The sequence below is a fragment of the Anomaloglossus baeobatrachus genome, chromosome 5, assembly GCF_048569485.1.
Source record: "Anomaloglossus baeobatrachus isolate aAnoBae1 chromosome 5, aAnoBae1.hap1, whole genome shotgun sequence".
Classification (NCBI taxonomy): Eukaryota; Metazoa; Chordata; class Amphibia; order Anura; family Aromobatidae; genus Anomaloglossus; species Anomaloglossus baeobatrachus.
The window spans coordinates 173,747,915-173,773,640 of record NC_134357.1 but is presented as its reverse complement, the minus strand read 5'-3'; the positions used below and the strand labels follow the sequence as shown (position 1 = coordinate 173,773,640).

The 25,726-nt window shown below is 39.1% G+C and overlaps 1 protein-coding gene across 2 annotated transcripts in view; it reads left to right on the top strand.

The window, feature by feature from the left end:
* The window catches only part of NRG3 (neuregulin 3), a 1,464,760-nt gene that overhangs the window by 897,114 nt on the left and 541,920 nt on the right, over positions 1–25,726 (top strand). For both annotated transcript variants that reach the window (XM_075349019.1, XM_075349018.1), the window contains exon 3: positions 22,338–22,411. In XM_075349019.1, coding sequence (XP_075205134.1) covers positions 22,338–22,411 — 74 coding nt within the window. The remainder of the gene's footprint in view (positions 1–22,337; positions 22,412–25,726) is intronic.

Sequence of the window (25,726 nt, the reverse complement as noted above, 5' to 3'; positions counted from 1 at the left end):
CGAAATACAAATGAATTACATTTTGAAAAATATAAATTTTTGAAAATTTACAATAGAATTAATTGCCAATCGAATATACACACCCATCAATATCACTAATAGATTATTCTCCCCAGTAAAAGTCTTGTTTGCAAAAAACGATTTGCTGAGAATGATGAACTTTTGGGCAGATCTTAAGATTAAAGATGAGCAAACTCGAGGATTGGTATTTGGTATTAGTACCGAACACAGCCTTTTCATGTGCAAACCACTCGCACGAGCAATATGGTGCTTGGGTATACTTGGTGCTCAGCCAAGTGCGAGCCGCTTGCAGTGTTTGAATGGCTCACAATCGGGGTAACAACAGCATGATCGGATATCGTGTGCACCAAAGAAAAAAAAAGAAAAAAAAACCACCCACTTGCCTCAGGAATTGATCTGTTTATGTCTGGCTGCATGTGAGTGAAGACCAAAACTGCCCAATTAGTAACTTCCATTGAGGTTCAGGTCAAGTCTGGGTCCCAAACTTACCTTTATCAAAAGTCCATCAGTACTCGCTGAACAGAACTTCCATGGATTTGCTCATCTCTATTTAAGATCATTTCACCCAATGAACCAGAAGATGAACAAGTATTTTACTAATCATTGGGAGACCGGCAACCCGTTTACCATGACTAAGTACAATTCTATCTCCAAAAAGTCCTTGTTGCTTTAAAGTAATCTATTTAAACTTTTAAGCTATACTTTTAAATAGGTTAACTTTTATTTACAAATGGCTAAATAAATTAATTTGCATTGTCTACATGTCAAGACAATCAGAGGTTTTTACTTTTTGTGCTGAGGATCTTTACAGCCAATTTAGAAGAGCTGAAGAAATTTTTATTTTGTGCCTAAAGGCCCCGTCACACTAAGCAACATCGCTAGCAACATCGCTGCTAACGAACAACTTTTGTGACGTTGCTAGCGATGTTGCTGTGTGTGACATCCAGCAACAACCTGGCCCCTGCTGTGAGGTCGTTGGTTGTTGCTGAATGTCCTGGGCCATTTTTGAGTTGTTGCTGTCCTGCTGTGAAGCACAGATCGCTGTGTGTGACAGTGAGACAGCAACAACTAAATGTGCAGGCAGCAGGAGCCGGCTTCTGCGGAGGCTGGTAACCACAGTAAACATCGGGTAACCAAGAAGCCCTGTCCTTGGTTACCCGATATTTACCTTTGTTACCAGCCTCCGCTGCTCTCACTGTCAGTGCGGCTCCTGCTCTGTGCACATGTTGCTGCAGGACACATCGGGTTAATTAACCCGATGTGTGCTGTAGCTAGGAGAGCAGGGAGCCAGCGCTAAGCATTGTGCGCTGCTCCCTGCTCTGTGCACATTTAGCTGCAGTACACATCGGGTAATTAACCCGATGTGTGCTGTAACTAGGAGAGCAAGGAGCCAGTGCTAAGCGGTGTGCGCTGCTCCCTGCTCTGTGCACATGTAGCTGCAGCACACATTGGGTAATTAACCCGATGTGTGCTGTAACTAGGAGAGCAAGGAGCCAGCGCTAAGCGGTGTGCGCTGCTCCCTGCTCTGTGCACATGTAGCTGCAGCACACATCGGGTAATTAACCCGATGTGTGCTGTAACTAGGAGAGCAGGGAGCCAGCGCTCAGTATGCGCTGCTCCCTGCTCTCTGCACGTGTAGCTGCGTGCGCTGGTAGCCAAGGTAAATATCGGGTTGGTTACCCGATATTTACCTTAGTTACCAAGCGCAGCATCTTCCACGCGGCGCTGGGAGCTGGTCACTGCTTGCTGGTGAGCTCACCAGCAACTCGTGTAGCGACGCTCCAGCGATCCCTGCCAGGTCAGGTTGCTGGTGGGATCGCTGGAGCGTCGCAGTGTGACATCTCACCAGCAACCTCCTAGCAACTTACCAGCAATCCCTATCGTTGTTGGGATCGCTGGTAAGTTGCTTAGTGTGACTGGACCTTAACCTATATACACTGTTCCAACTATACCCATAATTGGATAATGGAAATGCACCTTACAAATTTCAGGAATACAATAACAGAGACCTTTCACTCACTATACTGAAACTGCAACACAGCTCTGTAACACCCTCTTTGAATTGTATGTTTTTACAAAAATTAGTAAATGCACTGTCCTTTTTTTAGTTAACAAAATCCAAACCAAAATGCAAGAATCACTGGGTGAAAATTAAGTACATACTATTACCTAGTAGCTTGTACATCCATGTTTAACAGAATTAACTTAATGCAGTCATTTTCTATATAACTTTATCAGACTCTCACATCATTCTGGAGAAACTTTAACTCTATCTTCTTTATAATGTTTCTTAAGATTTGTGGGCATTATTGTATGCTCAACTCTCGTAAGATTTGGTCACAGAAATTTAATTGGTTTGAACCTGGACTTTGACTGGGCAATTTCAACATCATGATTCTTACTTTTTTTGCAGCCATATGATGTAGCTTTGCTGATGATCTTGGGATTGTTGTCGATTTCCATTACCCAGCTTCCACCAAGCTTTAGCTTTTGGATAGAAGGCCTCATATTTGATCCTAGAATACTTTAGTATACTGAAAAATGTATAGTTCACCTAATGACTTCAAGGTACCAAGGTTCTATGGCTGCAAAACAAACTCAAATCATCACACCTTCCTCCACTGCTCTTATATTTGGCATGAATTGTTTGTGCTTTTCACCAATGATGGTGCAAGGCATTTTGATCAAATATTCTGACCTTTGTCTCATTTTGTCATGGGTGTGTCCTGGGTGTCAGACAGTCCTATGGTGTCTGGCTATATAAGGTCACAGAAAACTGCTCCCTAAGCTTCTATTATTTCTGCTTGGTTTTCATCCCCTTTCTTTTAGGACCATTCAAAGTTATTTAGCCTTTCAGCTTCTTTTCATTAGCACTTGCCTAATGGCTTTATATACCTTCACTTCCCATTACTTGATACTGGTAATAGTTCTAACTTCCTACAGATCCTGCAAGAACTCAGTTTGCAATCATCTGGAGTACTTTATTGCATTTTCCAATTCCAAACCTTGTATCTACTTTGACATAAGTTGTTTGCTGCTTTCCCTTGTTTGTTATCCCTGTGTATCTTTTAGCGCCCAGTAGAGTTGACTAAGATCTCATCCCATCTGATCCCTACCTAGGGCACAGATCAGGGTCAGCCTAGGGTGAGGTATCCAGCTTGGCGCATAGATGCGGAATCTATCTAGGGTGGGGAGGGGACCTAGAGAACAGCGGTAGGCTTGTTCATCATCTCCCCCTTCGCTAGACAAAGGGTTTGCCTTGCCTTTTCGCTGTTTGCCTGGTACTTCCCCATAGCATGACATTATCAACAGCTGCACAAAAAAAGATAAAAAACCTGACACTCAGTTTTTTTTTCTCTGGTTGTTGAGGGACATTTACCATGGATCCTCTCACTGTTCTGGCTCAGTGGCTTCTGGATCTATTTTGAAGGTAGCAGACCTTAGGTTGGCTGGTTAGCAGCAGCAGCTGTCACAGACTCACGATTTTAGTGAGTCTGCAGGTACGCAGACCCACCCAGAGCCCAAGATTGCTCTCCCAGACTTGTTTACAGGGGGTGGAGACAAATAGTGTTCAAGGAAGCATGTAAATTGTACTTTAAGCTTCATCCTTCCTCCTCTGGAGATGAGGAGCAGTGAGGGGGGATTGTAATCTCGTTGTTACAGTTAGATCCACAATCCTGAGCTTTCTATTTACCACATGGTTCTGCTTGCATCTGGTTAGTGGATGACTTTTTTAAGGTCTTAGGTCTCATCTATGATGATCCTGACAGAGTCTCTTTAACAGAGTCCAGTCTGCGTTGCCTCCAGCAGGGGAGTTGGTTGGCAGACACTTATTGGTCTGAATTTTATAGATGGGAAGCCAACAACAAGTGTAATTACTCAGTTCTTTGAGGCCAGTTTTTCCAGGAACTTTGAGAGAGATTTAAGGATGCCTTGGTGATTTATGAAACCCCTGATATCTTTGATGCCACTATGTCCTTGGCTGTACATGAGTCTAGATGCATCCAAGATAGAATGGTTAAGAATGGTTAGACCACTCTTCCCAAAACCCTACCTTGGGGCAGCACTCCATTGTCATGGGGTGCAATCTGGGGAAGATCCATCACTCATGAGTTTGGAGGAGCCAATGCAGTTAGGGGTAGCTACTACTTCACATGTTTCCCCTGAGATCTGCCATAAAAAAGGGTTTCTTTTTTGTGGAAAGGAGGGTCATTTTATTTGAGACTACCACTCGATTCCTAACTAAAAAAAATTGCGTTGTTTGTGCACTGTAAAATATAGGTTTAACACTTTAAAGTTTCCTATGACTGTACTGAACGTGTTTGGAGCTCCTTAACCCAATCAGTATGGTTAATAACTGGCTATTCAACAACAAACGGTAGTAGTTGATGACTTGTTAAGATACTTATCTTGTAAAATGAAAAAATGTTCCAAAAATTATCCTTTTTGGTGCCTTACTGTAGTTTATATACACACAGTGAATACGGAAGAAGCAGTGGGCTTGTCACAAGCGTTGGTGCAAAGCAGGTTTCTTTTCAAAAAGCAAGCATCTGCAACAGGCCACTGATGTGAATATGATATATATATATATATACACACTGTATATATATACACACTGTATATATATGTGACGCCCCAGGGCAATGGGATACTTGGTCCCGGGCGTGCGGTGAACAGGGAAGTCGTGGACGCGGCCGATACCCGGTTCCGTGACCCTGGAGGTCGATCCAAAAAAGAGTGAAAAAAAAGTATAAAATAAAAAAATAAAATAAATAAAAGAGTTTTTGACTACATCATTTGCGGGTTGCGACTATTTTGTGGGAGCCACCGCTGCGTGGTCTTCCTGGTGTGGGTAGTATAATACAGCTCAGGTGTTCTAGCCCTCTGCAAACAAAGCTTGCCCCCGGAAGAGGATTATGGTGGTTGTAGTGTGCAGTGTAAGCTGATGATGCACCAAGGTAGAAAGGATTCAAGCCACACAGGGGCTGCAGTTTAAACTGGATTTTACTCACTGTTCTGGTACCGCCACCGGGTGGTGCTGGTTTTCAGGTGTTCCCTCACTCGTTGTTCCCAGTGTCAGTTAGTAACCTGGTGAGCTGTCCTCCGTGCACACTTTGGTTTTTAGTGGGTCCCTGTGGCTTAAAACCTCTAGGGATCCCCTCCGTTTCAGTCTTTGCTCGTATACCAGACAGCCTGGACAATTTTAATAAGTTGGACGCCTGTACCTGTTCCCAGGTCCTCTTTTTGCTGCTTTGCTAATGTCACTCAGGTTGGTGGGGGACCCTAACGATCCCCTCACCTGACAGACTTAACAGGTAGCTTGACGCATAATCCCGTTCAAGGGTTCTGCACCCCGCCTTGTCCTTAGTTCTGTGAGTACTGGTCCCGCACTCCTCTGGCAAACCTCGGTTCCTTGAGTACTGGTTCCTTACTCCACAGCAACTCTCCTTCTGTTTTAGCTCTAGTTCTTTCTTTAGGTTTTAATACCATTCTCCTCACTTTTTCTCACTTTCACCTCCTCACACCGTACTAATGTCCTCTCATGCTTAACTCCTCCCTCTAACTGACTCCAACTTCTAACTGACTTCAGTTCCTGCATGCTCTCTATTTAACTCTAGCCCCTCCCCCTCCCGGGTTTCTAGCTTACGGATAGGATGAGCTCCTACCAATAGGCGGCTTCCATCAGGCCCGTCTCTAAGCTATCTCCAGGTAGGGAAAAGAGGTTGTCTGTTTGTGTCTTGTGTTGTCACTGGCACTGGTATTCCAGGGTTTGGGTTGTCCACTGTTGGTTACACATTTTGTGGCACCTAATACCTCAGGGGTGCTGCATTTATATGTAGCAACATTATGGCGGTGTGTATTAAACTGCCCAGCTTGTTTTCAGTTTGTGACAAATAAATAATGCTGTTGTCAAGATGCTGTTTTCTTTCTTTGGGATGCTGATATATCGAACTGCTTGTTTCTTGAATTTGAGGAGACATATGATTTTAAGGAAATGCTACTCTCTGTAAAATTATGATTGATATCCATGTTTTATGACAATAATGGGCACATTTTTCCTTGCTCTGATATTATGTTCAATAGTCCTTTGCTTATTCATTGATATAGGTGTGTTTATTAAAGTAAAAGAAAGGAAAAACATCCAGCTCTTCAGGCGAGGAAAGCCATGGTCTTTATTTTAGCATGCAGACAGCGGATGACATGACCAGCACAGCACTATGCGTTTCAGGTGAAACAATCACCCTTAATCATGATTAAGGGTGATTGTTTCACCTGAAACGCATAGTGATGTGCTGGTCATGTCATCCGCTGTCTGCATGCTAAAATAAAGACCATGGCTTTCCTCGCCTGAAGAGCTGGATGTTTTTCCTTTCTTTTACTTGCAATATCGGACTGTGGCAGTGCCTGTCCGTGATCCAGGGAGAAGCCAGGAGTGAGCTTATACACAGTGAGCTGATATACATAAATTGTGTTTATTAAACCTACTTTTGCGACATGACTTTAAGTCTTAGAAAATACAAGTTTTGCTTTTATTTGCATTTGTGCAGTCTCTTGAACATTAGGTAAATTATTTAAGATGTAAGTCTTGAGTGATAAAATATGGATATGCAAATAGCATAACTGAGGTTTTCTGCAAATATCGGTTTTAATAAACCTATGCTACAAAATATCCACATTATTAACCGGAGAGTTTTTCATAAATCACGTTTGATATGGTAATATTTCTTTTGATTTTCTTGACATATTTCTGGGTTTTGATTATGACTATTAAATCACAAGGTCTAAACAGGAATTAACCTTGTCTTCTTCTGATTTTCTTGTCCAAATTAGAATTTTATTAGTTTTGACATTTGTAATAAAGGACAGAATACAAAATAACAGATATACTACAGTGTATGTCAATGCAGAAGTATAATATGGCATGTATAGCTATCATATATTAACTGCTTCTCAAATGTAATTAGGTGCATGAGCAATAGCTTGCTATGGATTTTTAATTTCCATTAATGGAGAAAGAATTTTACAAAACTGTGTGTTTGAGATAAACATTTGGCACCAGAATTTGTGTAGATTACAACACATCTTGATCATGACCTACATTTAGATATATACATGAGAAAGCTATCAGCAGAACTTTCATTCAGCAGACACTATCAGTTCTCAAGTCAAGAATCATGTCATTGTGTAAGGAAAAAGGCAAGTGGCTTATATCTCTTGAAGACAAAATAATTACGCAGTAAAATTATAAGTACCTAATCTTTCACCTAACATCATCCGTTGATTTAAAGTTAAGAGGCTCCCAGGCACATCAATTGGTTGGATGGTCAAACTGAAATTGGGTGAGTTTGGTAAACTGAATCTAATGTATATAGGAGCCATAAAGAGGCTGTCCAAGATTTTTTCTTAAAATGTACATAAGAACTAACAGGCAGGTAGTTGCTAACTGAAGTGAGAGAGGAACAAATTTGAACTCGGCACCAATTCCATAAAAAAATCTTTGATCCTTTATTGAAAAAATATTTTCTTAAAATTCCATCCAAATATGCACAGTGCAGGAGTGACTGACAGGGTAAACTTTACGCATTTCGGACTAAATATATAAAACCAGAGAAGTCCTTAATCATAAATCTTATGATTAAGGATTTCTCTGGTTTTATATATAGTCCGAACTTAGTGCCGAGTTCAAATTTGTTCTTCTCTCACTCCTGTTATACCGGAGTGGACTAGCCGGCGAACTGCGAGCACCCTGGAGTACATGCGGAGTAGGGGACAGGTGAGCCGAGACACACTTTTTTTTACATACCCATCAACTGAGCAGCTCTTCTTCTTCTGAGCTGCTCTTTTTAAAGGTCCTAACTTTTGATGTCATGCTGAGTGTCAATTAGCAGAATTTCAGCAGTCAACCAAGCAAAGCATAAGAAAAGCAAAAGTAACTATTAGGGCTCATTCAGACGTCAGTTATTTCTCTATTGTGTAAAATAACAGTCCTAATTTCACATTTTTTATATCAGAGTTTTCTCACAGTTGGTTCTGTGTGTCAGTTTTCACTTACGAAGTTTCATCAGTTTTTCTCACATACAAAACAAGCCCTTGATAAAGTTTTCTCAAGCTTCTTGTAATAAACGGCTCTCGAAAAACAGAGAGCACATGGATGGCAATTTTTTAAATGACCTACAGATTTGCATTGGCAAGTTTAATCCGAGGCTTGGATCAAAATCGGATATGTCTACATGATTTTGTGCTGACCACTTGGTTTGTAAAAAAACACGGATATGTGAACAAGCCCATAAAAGTACAAGTTGTGTCTGCAAAAATCTTGTGAGAACGCATACAAGAAAAACTTATACTTTTGTATATTGTATTATACCTAAAGGGCAGTGCATAATTCATAGAAACTCTTTTATGTTTCTTTTTATTCTGATACTGCATAGGTCTTTCCAATACAATGCATCATTTTTCCACCCAAAACGTAGTGCTCTAAGCATAATTTTCCTTTACGAACATATTCTTGCAAGTTTTTGACCTTACTCACATACAGTATTCTTTGTAACAGTCAAAAGTAACAAGAAACCTGAACAAATGTGTTACTGAATTTTGCTTAGGGTCAACTCATAAACGTATCTTGTATAATGATCTTGATAAAACTGTTATAATTTTGAGGTGTTCATCTGAAGTAAAGAACAGGGTAATTGGAAAATGCAAAAGCCAATTTAAATTCCCCATCAAAAGCAAGTATTGTGAGATCAATTAGGTGAGGAACTGCTTTTCTGATCTTTCCCAAGCAATTACAGTAGCATGAATATTTGATTTTTGAATGAGGTGCCATATTATAATAACGTCCTCTGTAGTGATATTTTTCAATAAAGTCTACTTGACAAGGTTAGATTTCTGTTTAACGGAGTTTCATAGCTATACAAGAGTTGTGAATAAAATTATCATAATCAGAATAATCACTTGATATAAATAAAAACATTGTAATTATGATGAAAGGCTGGGATTTCTGCTTTCTTACTTAAGAATATTTCATCTTATTAAGATAATAATTATATCTATATAAGAACCATACTTAATAACATACTACCCTCATCAAATGAAGAAGTTTGCTTTTGCCTCTTGGGACCTTAAATTGTCTTTAAAAAAATGTGTTGGATTTTATTTGATCTTTAACATCTTACTAGGAAAGACTAATTGAACTCTAGGCATAAAATTAGACCTTTCTTTGCAGCAATTCAAGAATTAGGTCTCCATAGACTGTAGTGATACATTAGTTTGGGAGATGGGGCCTATACTTAGCAATGTGAATAAACATTATATGAGTAGGCTTACTGAATACTGGTAAACTTTTATTTATAGTACAAATAAATTCTTCAATTACTCTGTAAAAAAAGACTCCTACAAAATAAACACGAAATCAATGTATTGCAATATCTTAAAGGTAATAATAGCAATACTTTCATTAGCTCTTTGGGAATCCAGTTGATTTGAGAATGAACAACAGCTTTTCTAAATAACTGACTTAATACCATACACATTACTCTCGAGCTACTTTCTATCATACAATCAAGATATGTTTGACAGGCCTCAGGTCCAATTAGCTGGTCATACAATTTGTTAGACAACTTCTTTACCTTGGCAATAGCTCTGTGCACTGACCTTGTACTACTGAGCACTCCAGTAAAATTCTGAAATATGGTCGCTCTGGTAAATAATGAGAATCTGGTAGCTCCATGTCTCAATCTTTTAATGTTTTTAGCAGTTAATGTGCGTTATTTTTTCACACCTTTTTGCATTGCTGTTAACTATTTGCAACAAAGCATTTAATGGTTATGTGATCATGCCCTAATACCTTAGCAATTTAAAGAGTTATTTTATCCTCAGTAAGATTATTAACAATTGTTGGCCTTTCAAAATCTGTTCTCTCTCTCTTTTTTGCCCATTTTGCCTTGGCATCTCCTATCCTGGCTTTGATACACTCTTTTACCCAAAGGGCAATTTTCCATTTTTTCCCCCTCTACTCCAATTGTATTTAATCATCACCTTAGAGGATTTGAAGCTGCGATCATCACTTGTGCAACACATAGCATTGCATCAGCACCACTATGTATAGCTAAAATAGCTCCTATGAAGACCAGCTAAATTCTGGCTTTCACAGAAGAATCATAATTACAGGCACGGAGGTCTTCAGCAGACCCTCAGCTGTAATGACAACACATTAATGCTCTGCAATCACATCATGGCCATGCCAATGAGCATGTGGAATGATGCACTCCCCACTGTGGCGTGTTAAATGCTGCTGTCAAAGATTGACAGCTGCATTTGACGAGTTAACAGCCATGGGTGCAATTCTACTCTACCCGCTACTATTAAAATTACTTAATGATGATTCATTAATTGAATATTTTGACATTATATTGCCTAAACTTGCATGTTAAAGCTGAATTATTCAATCTTTTTAATATTCTTTAAAAAGTTGTCTCATTGAGACAATCACTAAACTTTAGCACCTGTGCATTTCTACACATTTACATTTGTAATAGCTTGTAGCACTATCGGGGATTCCAATTTTTAAAATTTTATGTATGCTTTGTTCTAATACCATATGGCTTTATAAAAGTCTGGGACTGAAAAACCAATTTTACTTGTAAAGTATAATCTGGCACCTTAGTACTTAAGTAAATTGCATAAACTGCTGTTTTGCTACATTAATAACACTCTATGGTGGGCATTTTTTGTTTGGGTAACTAATACATCTATTGTAATATCAATGATGTGTTTATCCATCGATACATCATAGCTTTCGAGAATATGATTATTACAGGATAATTCTCCCAAATAAATTAAGATTACTTAGTTCCTTTGTTAATGACAACTTTAAGTCAATGCAGCTACATCTATACTTATAGGAAAATTGAACTGTCTGTCAAGCTACATCAGTATGTATAGTTCCAGAATCTAACTGGTTCATTAGCGTACCAAACAATCCCTGTGTTGACCCATAAATCCTTCATAAAAATAAAGCCAAATATTCTGAATAGGATAACTCCACTGGGAGCGGATTTTGATGCCAATTACTTGCTACTAATGCCCATATATTTAATAATTATTATTTTAAACACTTTTTAAATTGTGGTCAATTTGCACTGTGTATGGAATAATGATAAGTTTACAAATTCAAATTGAACGTGCATTAAAATGATCTCCTCTGAAACCTAAGCTCAATAATGTTTAGATCATTTTCACTCAGACATCAAAAATAGGGTACACTCACTCGAGTGTATGAATCAGACGAGTGTAATGCAAGAAAATCTCTCATTGCACTCACACCAATGTTATTCAATAAGAAAGAGCAGAAGGTCAGCTTTTTCTTCATCCAGATTATGGATGAGAGAAAAGTCGCAGCATGCTGCGATTGTCAGTGAAAGCCATGTCTAGAAGTCTATGGGTGCGAGTGAAACATCAGACTGCACTCGAATGACATCCAAGTGCAGTGCGATAATTGCATCAGCTGACAATGGAAGAGATGGAGAGATTAATCCCTCCCTCTCCTCCACAGCTGTGATCCGATCACAGGATCGGATCACAGTTGCATGACATTTGGCTGATGCTGCTGATGCTGGCAGCACAGGGAGAGCCGAGGGTCATTAGCATAACGCATCTGATGCACTAATATCAGATGCCATACCATCGTGTGAATCCAGCCTAAGAAGAGTCAAAAGTACTGTAATGCGGTAACTAAAATGCAAGGAAGACCAATGGAAAGAAATCAAAGATCAGTAAGGTGTGATTTTTGCTGTATTTTTGTAGGAAGGGAAAGGACTGAATGACAGTTTAGGTAATTATGAAATGTTTTGTTACTCTAAATTTTGGATGAATCTTAGCACACATAGTCAAGGATGGTAAGCACATCTAGAGCAACTAATAAACAATTAAAATATATATCTTTAACACTAGAAGTCCCAGAAATTTCGAGCTCTCTGGGTTCCAAAAATAGAAATGTTAAATGACCCCTCCCTGGGACTTCTAGTGTTAAGGCAGAGGTTGTTTTAACTACTTCATTTGGATCTTCATACAGTCTTAAGGGAAAAACAAATTCTATTTAGTTTGTTCAAATCCAAAACATTACACTTTGTATTGCTGTATAATGTAGTCAAAGGATTTGCATTCATAAGATGATGGCTCTATAAGCTCTCATTGATTTGTCAAGCTAAAAAAGCATTATAAAAAGGCTGTTGGGAAGAAGTCAAAGGCCACTAGGCCTGAATGTGCAAAGCAAAGCAAAATCACACAGTTGTAAATTTAAGGTCAGCCATGATCTCAAGAGGGAGCTTTGAGCACACAGCTTTTTTTCATCTCTAACATATAGGTTCTACAAACCTCACAGATGTTTTATCCTTACCGAGCTGCAGAGTGAAGGAAAATATGTTTTATATTTCAATAAATTATGTTTTTATTGTACATGATTAACAGTTATGTAAAATATGTATATATTTTAAAATTCCATTGCATAGCTGGAATTCACTAGGACACTATGCACATATCTATATTATTATTATTAATATTTATTTATAGAGCGCCATTGATTCCATGGTGTTGTACATGAGAAGGGGTTACATACAGAATACATATACAAGTTACAATAGACAGACTAGTACAGAAGGAAGAGGACCCTGCCCTTGCGGGCTTACATTCTATAGGATTTTGGGGTGGACACAGTAGGAGGGCCGTAGGTTGGACGGCAGCTCCACACGGTGGTGCGGCAGCAGCTCTGCACGGTGGTGAGGTGGCAGCTCCACACGGTGGTGAGGTGGCAGCTCCGCACAGTGGTGAGGCGGAAGCTTAGCACGGTGGTGGGGCGGCAGCTCAGCACGGTGGTGAGGCAGTGGGGTCATTGAAGATTATAGGAATTTCTGAACAGATGAGTTTTCATGTTCCGTTTAAAGCTTGCAAGTGTAGTAGATAGTCTGATGCGTTGAGGCAGCAAGTTCCAGAAGACTGGGGATGCTCGGGAGAAGTCTTGGAGGCAGTTGCATTAGGAGCAAATGAGAGAGGAGGAGAGAAGTAGATCTTGGGAGGACCGGAGATTACGTTTTGGAGTGTAGCGAGAGATTAGTTTAGAGATATACGGAGGAGACAGATTATGTAAAATATGTATATATTTTAAAATTCCATTGCATAGCTGGAATGCACTAGGACACTATGCACATATCTATATTATTATTATTAATATTTATTTATAGAGCACCATTGATTCCATGGTGTTGTACATGAGATGGGGTTACATACGGAATACATATACAAGTTACAATAGACAGACTAGTACAGAAGGAAGAGGACCCTGCCCTTGCGGGCTTACATTCTATAGGATTTTGGGGTGGACACAGTAGGAGGGCCGTAGGTTGGACGGCAGCTCCACATGGTGGTGAAGCAGCAGCTCTGCACGGTGGTGAGGTGGCAGCTCTGCACGGTGGTGAGGTGGCAGCTCTGCACGGTGGTGAGGCGGCAGCTTAGCACGGTGGTGGGGCGGCAGCTCAGCACGGTGGTGAGGCAGTGGGGCCATTGAAGATTATAGGAATTTCTGAACAGATGAGTTTTCATGTTCCGTTTAAAGCTTGCAAGTGTAGTCGATAGTCTGATGCGTTGAGGCAGCAAGTTCCAGAAGACTGGGGATGCTCGGGAGAAGTCTTGGAGGCAGTTGCATTAGGAGCAAATGAGAAAGTAGGAGAGAAGTAGATCTTGGGAGGACCAGAGATTATGTTTTGGAATGTAGCGAGAGATTAGTTCAGAGATATACGGAGGAGACAGATTATGGATGGCTTTGTAGGTCAGTGTTAGTAGTTTGAATTGGATACGATGGAAGATTGGTAGCCAATGGAGGGAGGGTAGTATTGAGGAGAGAGGTGGATCATTCGGGCAGCAGAATTAAGGTTTGACTGGAGAATGCTGAGTGTGTTAGCAGGGAGGCCACAGAGCAGGATATTTCAGTAATTGAGGCAGGAGATTAAGAGAGCATGCACTAGCATTTTTGTAGATTGAGAATTGAGGAAAGGACAGACTCTGGAAATATTTTTGAGTTGAAGACATCAGGAGGTGGTGAGGGATTGAATGTGTGGGATGAAGGACATGGCAGAGTCAAAGGTCACTCCGAGTCACCGAACTTTGTGTACTGGGGAGAGCGTGATGTTATTTATTATAATAGGTAGATCAGGTAGAAAGTGTAAGTGAGTTGGAGGAAAGATGATCAGTTCAGTTTTGGCCACATTGAGCTTTAGGAAGCGAGAGGAGATGAAGGAAGATATAGCCGATAGAGGCTCTGAGATTCTGGACAGCAGAGATGGGACATCTGGACCAGGGAGGTACATCTGAGTGTCATCGGCATATAGGTGGTACTGGAAGCCATGGGACTTTATGAGTTGTCCCAGGACAAATGTATAGATGGAAAAGAGTAAGGGTCCCAGAGCAGCAGGAGAACAGGTGCGGCAATAACACAAGGACAAGCTTACCGTACGCGCTCTCCATGAGAAATGAGAAGGCATGGAACAGGCACATATGTGAAATGAATTTAGGGACATACATCCAGATTCAGTGCCCATGCCTGGGCAGCTGAGGGGCTGTGTGCAAGAGCGGTATTGTATGTGAGATTACAGTGACATTAGGCCAGTCCCGGAAATCAATCGCAATGCGGGGGTTGAGCATAATTTGAAGACTAATAGTGGCTAAACCAAAGAAAAGCGCCACCCCTATAACTGAAAAAAGAGGTATGTAATGTATTCACATGAGCATACAAAGTATTTTTCTAGAATAAATATGGGAGCATTTGTTTGAAAAAATCATGTTAGTGATGCACATTGCAACACTCACAAGACATTGGGGCAGCTAAATATAAACAAGGATGTGACAGATTCCCTTTAACAAATGTTAACTCATTATGTGCCAAATACATTGCTAATATCTGTACAATGGGGAGGAGGATTTGAAAAATAAAAAAAACTTTTTTTATTCCACTCTGCAGCCACAAGTACATTGTAGATTCAGTTCAACATGAAAAATTTGGTTGGAGGTCCTCTTAATATTTTTTTAAGGCATATGAATAAAATTAAGACATTTTGAAGTAGACTGATAAAGACTATAGAAAAGAGGAGAAAACCAGCACTACCATATGATAAAATATTAAAAATCTTACTTCTTAAATTCCATTAAATAATCTAAAATTACAAGACAACTGACATGTTTCTGGCGGTGCACCCTTAGTCATAGCATGAGTTAGCAAAGCAAAATGTAACTATTTAAATACATGATACCCATTCACAACCAAGAAACCATAATTGTCATCAAATTGATACATATGTGCAAGTGTGGCATCCTTGGGCTTCAGGTGCCACAGAGTATTACTCCATTTTTCAGGGGTTAATCTGCCGGTGCCATCACAAAACACACACAAACAACAGCAGGTGCTTACTCATAGGGGGTTGGACTAGGGCAGACAGGCGAGCCAGCCATCACAAAGCATGGGACTACTCCAGTCACTAGGACAACCACTGGGGGCAGGCACCACATGGTGTAGAAGTAGGAGCAACCATCACACTTTAGACAGAACCTTACTGGGCACTGCTTGGGATAACATCTAGCATTGACAACTGGAGTTAGTTTTACTTTTTTCTATTATGTCCTTTGGAACTCGAGTTCATAATATAAATATCCATTAGGCTTACTTATTAAAAAGTTTTAAAATCTGATCTTGGTGTTTGATTACAATATTAAATCTAATAACATAGAAAATCAGTCTTATAGTCTTACATGTCTCTCAAGAATTAATTTTATTTCAACTCAGTGAATATAGATTCAATTGTTTTAATATTGAGTTTCATTTTTGATTTTAAGCATAAGTTTTACTCACATGATAAAGGATAACTTGTAATTCTTAGAGTTTGTATCTTCTACAAATTAGTGTCTTCATACACATTAATTAGTTGCTTGAGCTGTATGGAACAGTTGGTTAATATATCTTCCCATGCTTTACCAAAGTCATCTGAACAGATCGTAGCGGGACAATTATGATTCCTGTGTTTATCCTACATTTAATTGGTCAATCAAATTAGTTTCTCAAGAGAAGCAATTGCTATAGAAATAAAATAACCACCCACTTGTTACACTTACAGAAACCTATCCTAGAAGGTTATTACAGGTCTTCCTTCATGTTAGGAAGATGTGATCCCAGTGAATATTTATGTAATACTGGGGCTAAAAGGGATACTTAGAGGCTGCTCACACTGCTGTCTTTTCTATCGTTGTGATTGACAGTATGTGAGGGTGGCTTTATCCAGGACTCAAGAGTGGAGCTTCCTATTGGACATGCTCACAAGCATCAGTCCTAACATTCCTGCAGTGATTGCCTCCCTATGTGATTTGCAAATTTGCCCCTGTACTGCCTCTGCCTTTATCATGGGGACATGCTGCATCATGTTGGGCATTATGATTGGGACCAGGTGTTGGTAAATACTGCTGACTTTTTTCTCTGAGATTAGTTGGCAAAAAACTGATTACAACTTGTCTTTAATGATGCATGTTACTTTCATTTTATACAGAACAAGATGAGAAATGTATTGTATCGTCTACACAGTTATTCTTGACTCTTTTATGTACACATATTGATGAAAAATTTGTCTAAAGATTTTTTTTTTAACTTTAGGAGTACCCCATGTATTGTATTCTGAGTATTCTGTTTTATTTTTTCAATAAAAAAAATATTTTCGATGGAAAATTCACAGGCCCCTTTTAAACACAGACCACATAAAATATTATTTTTGAGATGCACAATTTAAAGGGAACCTGTCACCTGTAAAAAGACCAGTAAATTGTAGATATGGGGGTTAATCTGCAGGTTAATAGCGTTTTAATCTTGCCCAAAGCCTTCATATTGAATTATGCTGCTGGGAGGAAAAGAACTTTAAACCCTCTGCACTGTTTAGGTTTCAGTCACAGGGAAGGCGCCGACTTGGGTTTAGTCACCGCTCTGTGTATGGAGAGCGAGAACTGTAACCATGCCCGCCACACTGCCTGGCAGCCGCTTATCATTAGAGCCAGCTGTCAGTTAGTATGGGGGGTGCGATTACAGCCGCTACTCTCCATAAATAGAGCGGTGACTGAACGCGCTCCGGTACCACCACTGTTACTGAAATCCAAACCCTGCCAGGAAGATTAAAGTTAATTTCCTCCCAGCAGCAGGGCTCAACGTGGCAGCACTGGACAGGATTCAAACACTATTAACCTGCAGATTAACCCCATATCTACTGTTAATTCCATTTTTGCAGGTTATAGGTTCCCATAAAGGACTATAGGTATTAAAAAACAATAGAAATATTAACGAGTCATAGTCCATGTTTACTTCATTCAAAATCCTAAAAATAAAACCTAGTAGAGTTTGTTGATACAATTTACCAATAACAATACAAACATTATTAAACTATGATAAGGAGAAAGTCAGAGATCATTCACCATCTGATTGAATTAGCTTTGTTTTTTCTGTATGTCCCAGAAAAATGTGATTTGCATTCAGTAGCTTTAATTGTATCTGCAAATCAATAAGTGGAGTTCTATTTTGCAACAAATGAACTGAATTCTGCATTAAAAAGTATTCACAGATACAAGTGCTTTGACGTTTTTCTCATTTAGAGCTGTTAATAGTTATTTTGTTTTATACCTTAAGCTAAGTAGTTTAAAGTGACACTTGACCTTGAAGCTCAGAGTGCGAAATGCTTCTCTGACTAAGAGATGTGACGGAAGGGATCCACTAATACAATATTTAAATCAGGAATAAAAAATAGAGTTTTAAATAAAAAAAATCCTTTACTTCTGTATTATTCGAGTAATTACTTCTGATGCTTCATTTGCTTTTCTTGTTTTGTATGTATATGTCACTATGCCTCCCATAAGTACTTCCCCTCATACTCATAGTGGCTAATATTTTTAATTCAAGTGCTGAGAGCAATTTATTAATGGTCTATGACATGTCTTATAGTTCTGTTTAATAGTTTCATAGTTTCATAGTTTTTAAGGTTGAAGGGAGACTCTAAGTCTATCTAGTTCAACCCGTAGCCTAACATGTTGATCCAGAGGAAGGCAAAAAAACCCCAATGTGTCAAATAAGCTCCAATGGGGAAAAAAATTCCTTCCTGACTCCACATACGGCAATCAGACTAGTTCCCTGGATCAACACCCTGTCATAAAATCCAATATACATAACTGGTAATATTATATTTTTCAATTAATGCGATCAGGCTCTGCTTAAATTTTACTAGTGAATCCCTCATTACAACATCATACGGCAGAGAGCTCCATAGTCTCACTGCTCGTACAGTAAAGATTCCTCATCTGTGATTATGATTAAACATTCTTTCCTCAAGACGTAGCGGATGCCTCCGTGTTCCAGTCGCAGGCCTAGGTGTAAAGAGATCTTTGGAAAGGTCTCTGTACTGTCCCCTCATATATTTATACATTGTGATTAGATCCCCCTAAGCCTTTGTTTTTCCTAACTAACTAACCCCAAGTTTAATAACCTGTCTTGGTATTGCAGCCCCCCCCATTCCTCTAATAATCTTGGTCGCTCTTCTATCTACCTGTAAGATTATGCTATTTATAACCTTCTATACTTTTGCTAACAAGAAATGCATCCATTCCCCTCTTAAATTCATTCAGTGAGTTGGCCATCACCACTTCCTCAGGAAGAGAGTTCCAGAGCCTCACTGCTCTTACCGTGAAGAACCCTCTTCTATGCTGATGTAGGAATTTTCTTTCCTCCAATCGAAAAGAATGCCCCCTTGTTCTTGTCCTAGTCCTTGGTACAAACAGATCATGGGAGAGATCTCTATATGGCCCTCTGATATATTTGTACATATTTATTAGGTCTCCCCTAAGTCTTCTCTTTTCTAGAGTAAATAGACCTAATTTTGATAACCTTTCCGTGTATTGTAATGCACCCATTCCATTTATTATTTTAGTAGCCCGCCTCTGAACCCTTTCAAGTTCAGTAATGTCTTTCTTCAGCACCGGCGCCCAAAATTGCACACAATACTCCAAGTGTGGTCTGACTAGTGATTTGTACAGAGGGAGAATGATGTTTTCATCTCGTGCCCCCAGACCTCTTCTAATGCATCCCATCACCCTATTTGCTTTGGTGGCTGCTGCCTGACACTGGGCACTCCAATTTAGATTCTTATTCACTAAGATGCCTAAGTCTTTTTCCATGTCTGATTTCCCCAGCAGTTTCCCATTTAGTAAGTAATCGTAGCATCTGTTTCTCCTTCCCATGTGCATAACCTTACACTTATCTGTGTTAAACCTCATTTGCCATTTTTCAGCCCAATTCTCCAATTTACTCAAATCCATCTGTAGTTGCAAACTGTCCTCCTTTGTGTTAACTACCTTACATAGTTTTGTATCATCTGCAAATACTGATATTTTACTCTGTAAACCATCCACCAGATCTCTGATGGTACTTCATCGTCCCCGCCTTGCTGCCACCTCTATATACTCCTTCAGTTACACCACTGGATGTTACTAGGAGGCAAAGGAAAAAATCAACACTAATAGTTGTGAAATCTTGTTTAGGCTTCATAGATTATCCAAAAACACATAACAGACAAAAACACAATAGTACATCCCCTGACATGTTTTAAATCTCTAGTGATCCTTAGTCATAGTGCTACAACAAAGGATTAATGGAGATTCAAATGCGTCAGTAATGTAATATTATGTCTTTGTCTGGTATGTGTTATGTATATCCAGAAATGCCTAATCAAGACTTTGCGACTATTGGTTTTAGATTTTTCCATTGCCTCTTGCATCCATTACCCTGGGTGTGGTCATTGAACTGGATTTACTTTGCTTCTGCATGTCACTAACACTTTGTTAACCCTTACTAACCCTTTCTATGTTTTCATAATGAGCACAAAAACTGTTTATGTCTCAACAAGGGAATCTGTAAATAAAATCAACCCTTCTAAGGCATCTATATGGGAATGAATGTAGGCTATAGAAAGTGGAATGACATAATACATTTTATCTGTGATCCCAAAGTGTTATTCCAGAGATCTACATATTTTTCTTTATTTTTCTCATATGTAAATGAGCTTTTGAATTCTATGGACCAAACATGTTTTAAATTAAAGCGGTCATTACTAGTATGAGACATGTAAATCAGGAAAAAAGACCAGGGTGGGTGATACATGTTAATAGTAGGGGGCACTGCTGGAATAAAATTGTTTTGTTGTTGTAGAGTTGAAGGTTTTAACTTCCACAATATGTTTTAACGCGCTACCAGTGTCTCCATTTAGTGTACAAACAAATGTGCAAAGAAGATGGGTTTTTAAAGGCCAAACATTCATTTTTTTTCATTCATGATATGCATTTATATCCAATAGTATTATTTTCTCTATACCAATCATTTCATTAAAACCCCAGCCCATTCCAATAATCCACTTTGAGGCAAAAACCTGTGGCTCCAGAGCAGTTTCCCTCTGTTTACTGTTTCTAGCTGGTGCTCACAAATAATATTTTTTTAAAATACCTTTTTCTTTTTCCTGGTCACATTTCTTTTTTTATTCTCTTTCTCCATTTGTCCTCATTTTAAATTTGACTTTGCACATTTTTACTTATCCTGTTCCCACCGATATCACATTTTTCACCTCTCCCATACCTCCCATTACCTTTAGCTTTAGTCCTTGGTCTCACACACCCTATTTCCTGCAACTTCTTTTCAGCCCATCTTATCCTTATTTCTTTCTACTCAATGTGCTTTACAGCACTTCATTATAGTTCCACTTTCCAAATTTTACCAATTCCCACCTCATCCCTTTAATTTTTCTGCACATTGTTATTGACTTTGTATTTTTACTTCATCTCCATATTTATTCTTTTTCATCAGCATATTTCTCTCGCTATCCATTTACTTTCCCTTTGATTTTTTCTCTCCTGTGCACTTCACTCATCACCTGTTTCACAATTCTACCCCCTCCACCAATTTTTTTCATCTCCCAGATGACTCCTCTAACTATTCTTTTTCTTGTCTCTCTTCACTGGCCCATCCTTGTTTCTAACTCTATTTCTTCCATACTATAACCATTTCCCTCCAATCCCTTCAACACCCTCAACACTTCCTCATCTATTTATATTTTATCATTTAAATATAATTTCCTTTTTTATTATTTTTTTTCTGTAACTTTAATCCCTTCTCAATTACCAGTTGAACTTCCTTGCCCTTCCTTTTTCCCCATTTATTTAGACATCCCTATGGGCATTCACATTTTTGGCCCTTAAAAAACCCATCTTTTGTCATATCATGTATACTTGTCTTTTGACTTGATATAGACGCTAGTACAACATTGAAATATATTGTGACAAATAGTAACCTTCAACTCTACTATATCAAGAGAATTCTATTCCAGCAGTGCAGCCTCGAAAAAAATGCATTGTTCACCGTAATCTACTTCTTCTGTCTGATTTTTTTTCCTTGGCCAGCTTGTATTCCTTACTCGTTCAGTAGTATTGTCTCACATAACCACCACCAGTTATCTCATTGTCCTCCTCTATTTGGGCTTTTCGATATGTTCTGTAGCTCTATTTTCTCAACAACGTCATTTCATATTCATGTAGATAAGGAAAACAGACTGTCAGTCATTACATGTCTCACCCTGATAACTATGGCTTTCATTTAAAATAAAATCTTGAGGCTAATTCCCAGCAAGATCTGTATCCAGCCAATAGATCTTAACAGTTTATTTAGATGTTAAAGAAATTTGCATTTTTACAGAATAGAACACCAAATTTCAGATATCAAAGTATCATTTTTTCTGATTTCTATCACCTGCATGTCCATATGGAAAATTGATCCTACTGACAGCTTCCCTTTAAGTGTAAATTATTTTTCTCAATATAAATTGATTCAAATTAAATATATATATATATATATATATTTTTTTTTTTTCTGATATAAAACTTCAAATCCACTGCATCATCAAATCTGTATTTAGAAGCTTATGGTAAACATGCCATATACTGATCTCGGAAATAAACCAGTATGCAGTAAGATTGTGTTCCCCTTTACTGGTGGCTGTAGGCTATTTGGATGTTGTATTTCTAGTTTTATCGGTGAAATTTGAAACATGTATAAACCTGATCACTATAAAAATTTTAGCTTTATATGTTTCATCCATACTTGGCAAAAACAACAAAAAATGTTAATATTATTAGGTAGAAAATCTTGGGTCAAAAAAATAATTATAGATTTTTAACCAAACCTTGTTTTTATCATTCTTTTGCAGATGCAAAGAGGGCTACCATGGTGTACGATGTGATCAGTTCTTACCGAAAACTGATTCTGTGCTATCTGATCCAAGTAAGTTACTACTTTCTTTTCTGCTTATAATCCAAGCCTTGCAATATGTTGCTACAACAGGAAGTATTATTCTTTTTTTTATTCTATTTTAGTTTGTGTAATAATTATAGTAATTTAAAGCATTGAAAAAGAAAGACAAATTATAATCTTATTTCTTATCAATATAATGCAGATACATACACACTTGTAAAAAAGCTGTGCATATTGCTGGAACAATATTTGAAAATAATCTAGAATAAAAACAATCCATAGAAAACCTATAGTAAGTAAAAAAATACATGTAAAAATGTACTTAGTTAAAAAAAATTAAAAAATCATATAAACCATCCCATCATGACAGAGTGTACCCAATTAGGATGGTCTCTAAAGTCTAAAGGTACCATCACACTAAGTGACGCTCCAGCAATCCCACCAGCAACCTGACCTGGCAGGGATTGCTGGAACATCGCTACATGGGTTGCTGGTGAGCTGTCAAACAGGCAGATCTCACCAGCAACCAGTGACCAGCCCCCAGCCAGCAGGGACGCGTGGAAGCGATGCTGCGCTTGGTAACTAAGGTAAATATCGGGTAACCAAGCCGATATTTACCTTGGTTACCAGCGCACACCGCTTAGCGCTGGCTCCCTGCACTCCTAGCCAGAGTACACATCGGGTTAATTACCCGATGTGTAGTCGGGCTATGTGTGCAGGGAGCAGGGAGCCGGCACTGGCAGCGTGAGAGTGGCGGATGCTGGTAACGAAGGTAAATATCGGGTAACCAAGCCGATATTTACCTTGGTTACCAGCGCACACCGCTTAGCGCTGGCTCCCTGCACTCCTAGCCAGAGTACACATTGGGTTCATTACCCAACCTTCAACTTTCAACCGTACTTCTGATCCATATAATGCAGACCCATATATAATGGAAATAAGAACATGTATAATGCTGTAAAATATTTGAATGTGAGCCTAGATTTATTGTTTCTAGTTCTTTTAGGGGAAATTGGTTTTATTGCATAGAATACTCCATGAAGCTACATGGAAAGAGATATAACATTGTGGGGTATCCGATAACTAGCTGTTGAACCCAGTCTACACATGGGCATCTATGATTTAGCATTGGGACGAGACTGTGTTTGTGAGTCTTTTTTATCTATTTCTCCCTTGGCTGTTTTCCAACCCTTCACTTAAGTTTTGCGCTGCGGCTGCCACCAGCTTCCCTGTGGCTGATGTGTGCACACTGCTATGTTCATGCTATAATTGAATTCTTCACTAAAATGGTGCTGGATGCAGCGTGTGGCTATACCGCCAATTTCAGCTCCATTTTATTGAAGACACTGTGTCTGTGAATATTATCTGAAAAAATCTGGTGACTAGTGATAAAATGGTGCCGGAGTTGGCGATATGTGCACACGTTTACTTTGGCCCCATATTAGTGAAGAATTCAACTAATTCAATTGGCCACATTTCTGTATGTGTGTGTCTGTGTATTGGGAGATAAAAGAGAGCATCAGCAGCTGCACACAGCATCGTGCAACCTCCAGGGAGACTTCGTGCTCTCCAGTGCAGAAGCCAAACACCTGCATCCCGTAACTACAGTCTGTGCCCTGCACTACAGTGTTTCAATCAGCACACTCTGTACAGGCAAAGCCATCTTCAGGGCACGTGGTATCCGCATGCTGCTGACCTCCCTCACCATGACAAATGTGGTGTAGGAGGGCGGTTCCTTACGTCTCCTCTCCCTCACCATGTTGCTAGTGTGGGTGGGCGGAGGTGATGGCCGGCATGTTCACAATGCTATGTTGAAGTGAACATAGCAATGTGCTCAGCTTCAGACAGAATGACATGCTCAGCATATATAACGCATAGAAGATTATTAGTTACACTTGATAAGGGTTTAGTAACCAATCAGAGATCAGCTTTCACTTTTTCTCAGCAGCTTCAATGCTGAAAGCTGCACTCTGGTTGCAATAGGCAACCAGAACGATATGAATAGGAGACAATTTTAATAAATGAGGCTCCAGTTACTTCTGCAATGTTTATAGGGACCAGAATCTTCATGTGAGGAACTTTTCATAAATGAGATCCCAGTTACTTCTGTAGTGGCTGACCTTTAAAAAATAACAAAATAAAAAAAAATAGGCCAATAATTAATAATAATACTTGTATTCATTTATCTAGCGCTATTAATTCCACAGCGCTTTACATACATTGGCGACACTGTCCCCATTGTGGCTCACAATCTAAAGTCCCTATCTGTATGTCTTTGGAGTGTGGGAGGAAACTGGAGTACCCGGAGGAAACCCACGCAAACACGGGGAGAACATACAAACTCATTGCAGATGTTGTCCTTGGTGGGATTTGAACCCAGGACCCCAGCGCTGCAAGACTGCAGTGCTAACCACTGAGCCACCGTGCCGCCCTGAAATGGTTCGATGCCAGCTTTGGCCAATCAAAAGGTTTGATCCTAGCTTCGGACAGACGGATGCATTCAGCATTAAACAATGACTTTAGTGACAAAAAAATGTATAATTGTTGGATGAAGGTTCAACGTGATGAACCTAGGTCTGTTTTCAACCTACATGACTATGTAATTATTGTTCTCAGTACATTTTACAACTTTTAAGTTTTGACAACCTTAGAAACTCCCTATACTTTGTACCCCAGACATTATACAGATATATTTAGCTTCTGGAATGTGGGTTTATTTTGAGTTTTTTGTATTAGAAATATTGTATTCAAAAAGTGGAGATATGAATTTCCTTTCTTTGGCTATAGTAATGAATTATAACATCTGCTAAATAAAAAAATCACAACAGTATGGATTTGTTGGTAAAGAGCACAATGATATCACAAGCAAATTAAAGGGGTTTTTTTATTTCTAATAAACTATAATCTGTATTCATTTAAAGAACTTCCTGAAAGAAACATTTATATAGTGAAATAATTATAATCACAATAACAAATTATTTGAAGTCATTTTTAAAACTGATATTAAAGAGGCTATCCATTACTTTTACATTAATGACCTACCCTTAAGATAGGTCATCAATATCTAATCAGCGGGGTCTGACACCCAACACTACCGCCGATCAGCTGTTATCGGCAGAGGGAGCAGCAGGCAGCCAGAAATGTTTAGTTCCACAGTCTTCTAATAATGTTGGGTACTACACAACCACATCCGATTGATTTGAATAGGATGTAGATGTGCACTACACTGGAGACAGGGAAGCTCTGGAACTGAAGAATTCTGGCTGACTGCTGCCACCGCTGGCACCAATAACAGCTGATGGGAGGGGGTGTCGGACCCCGTCCAAACAGACATTGATGACCTAT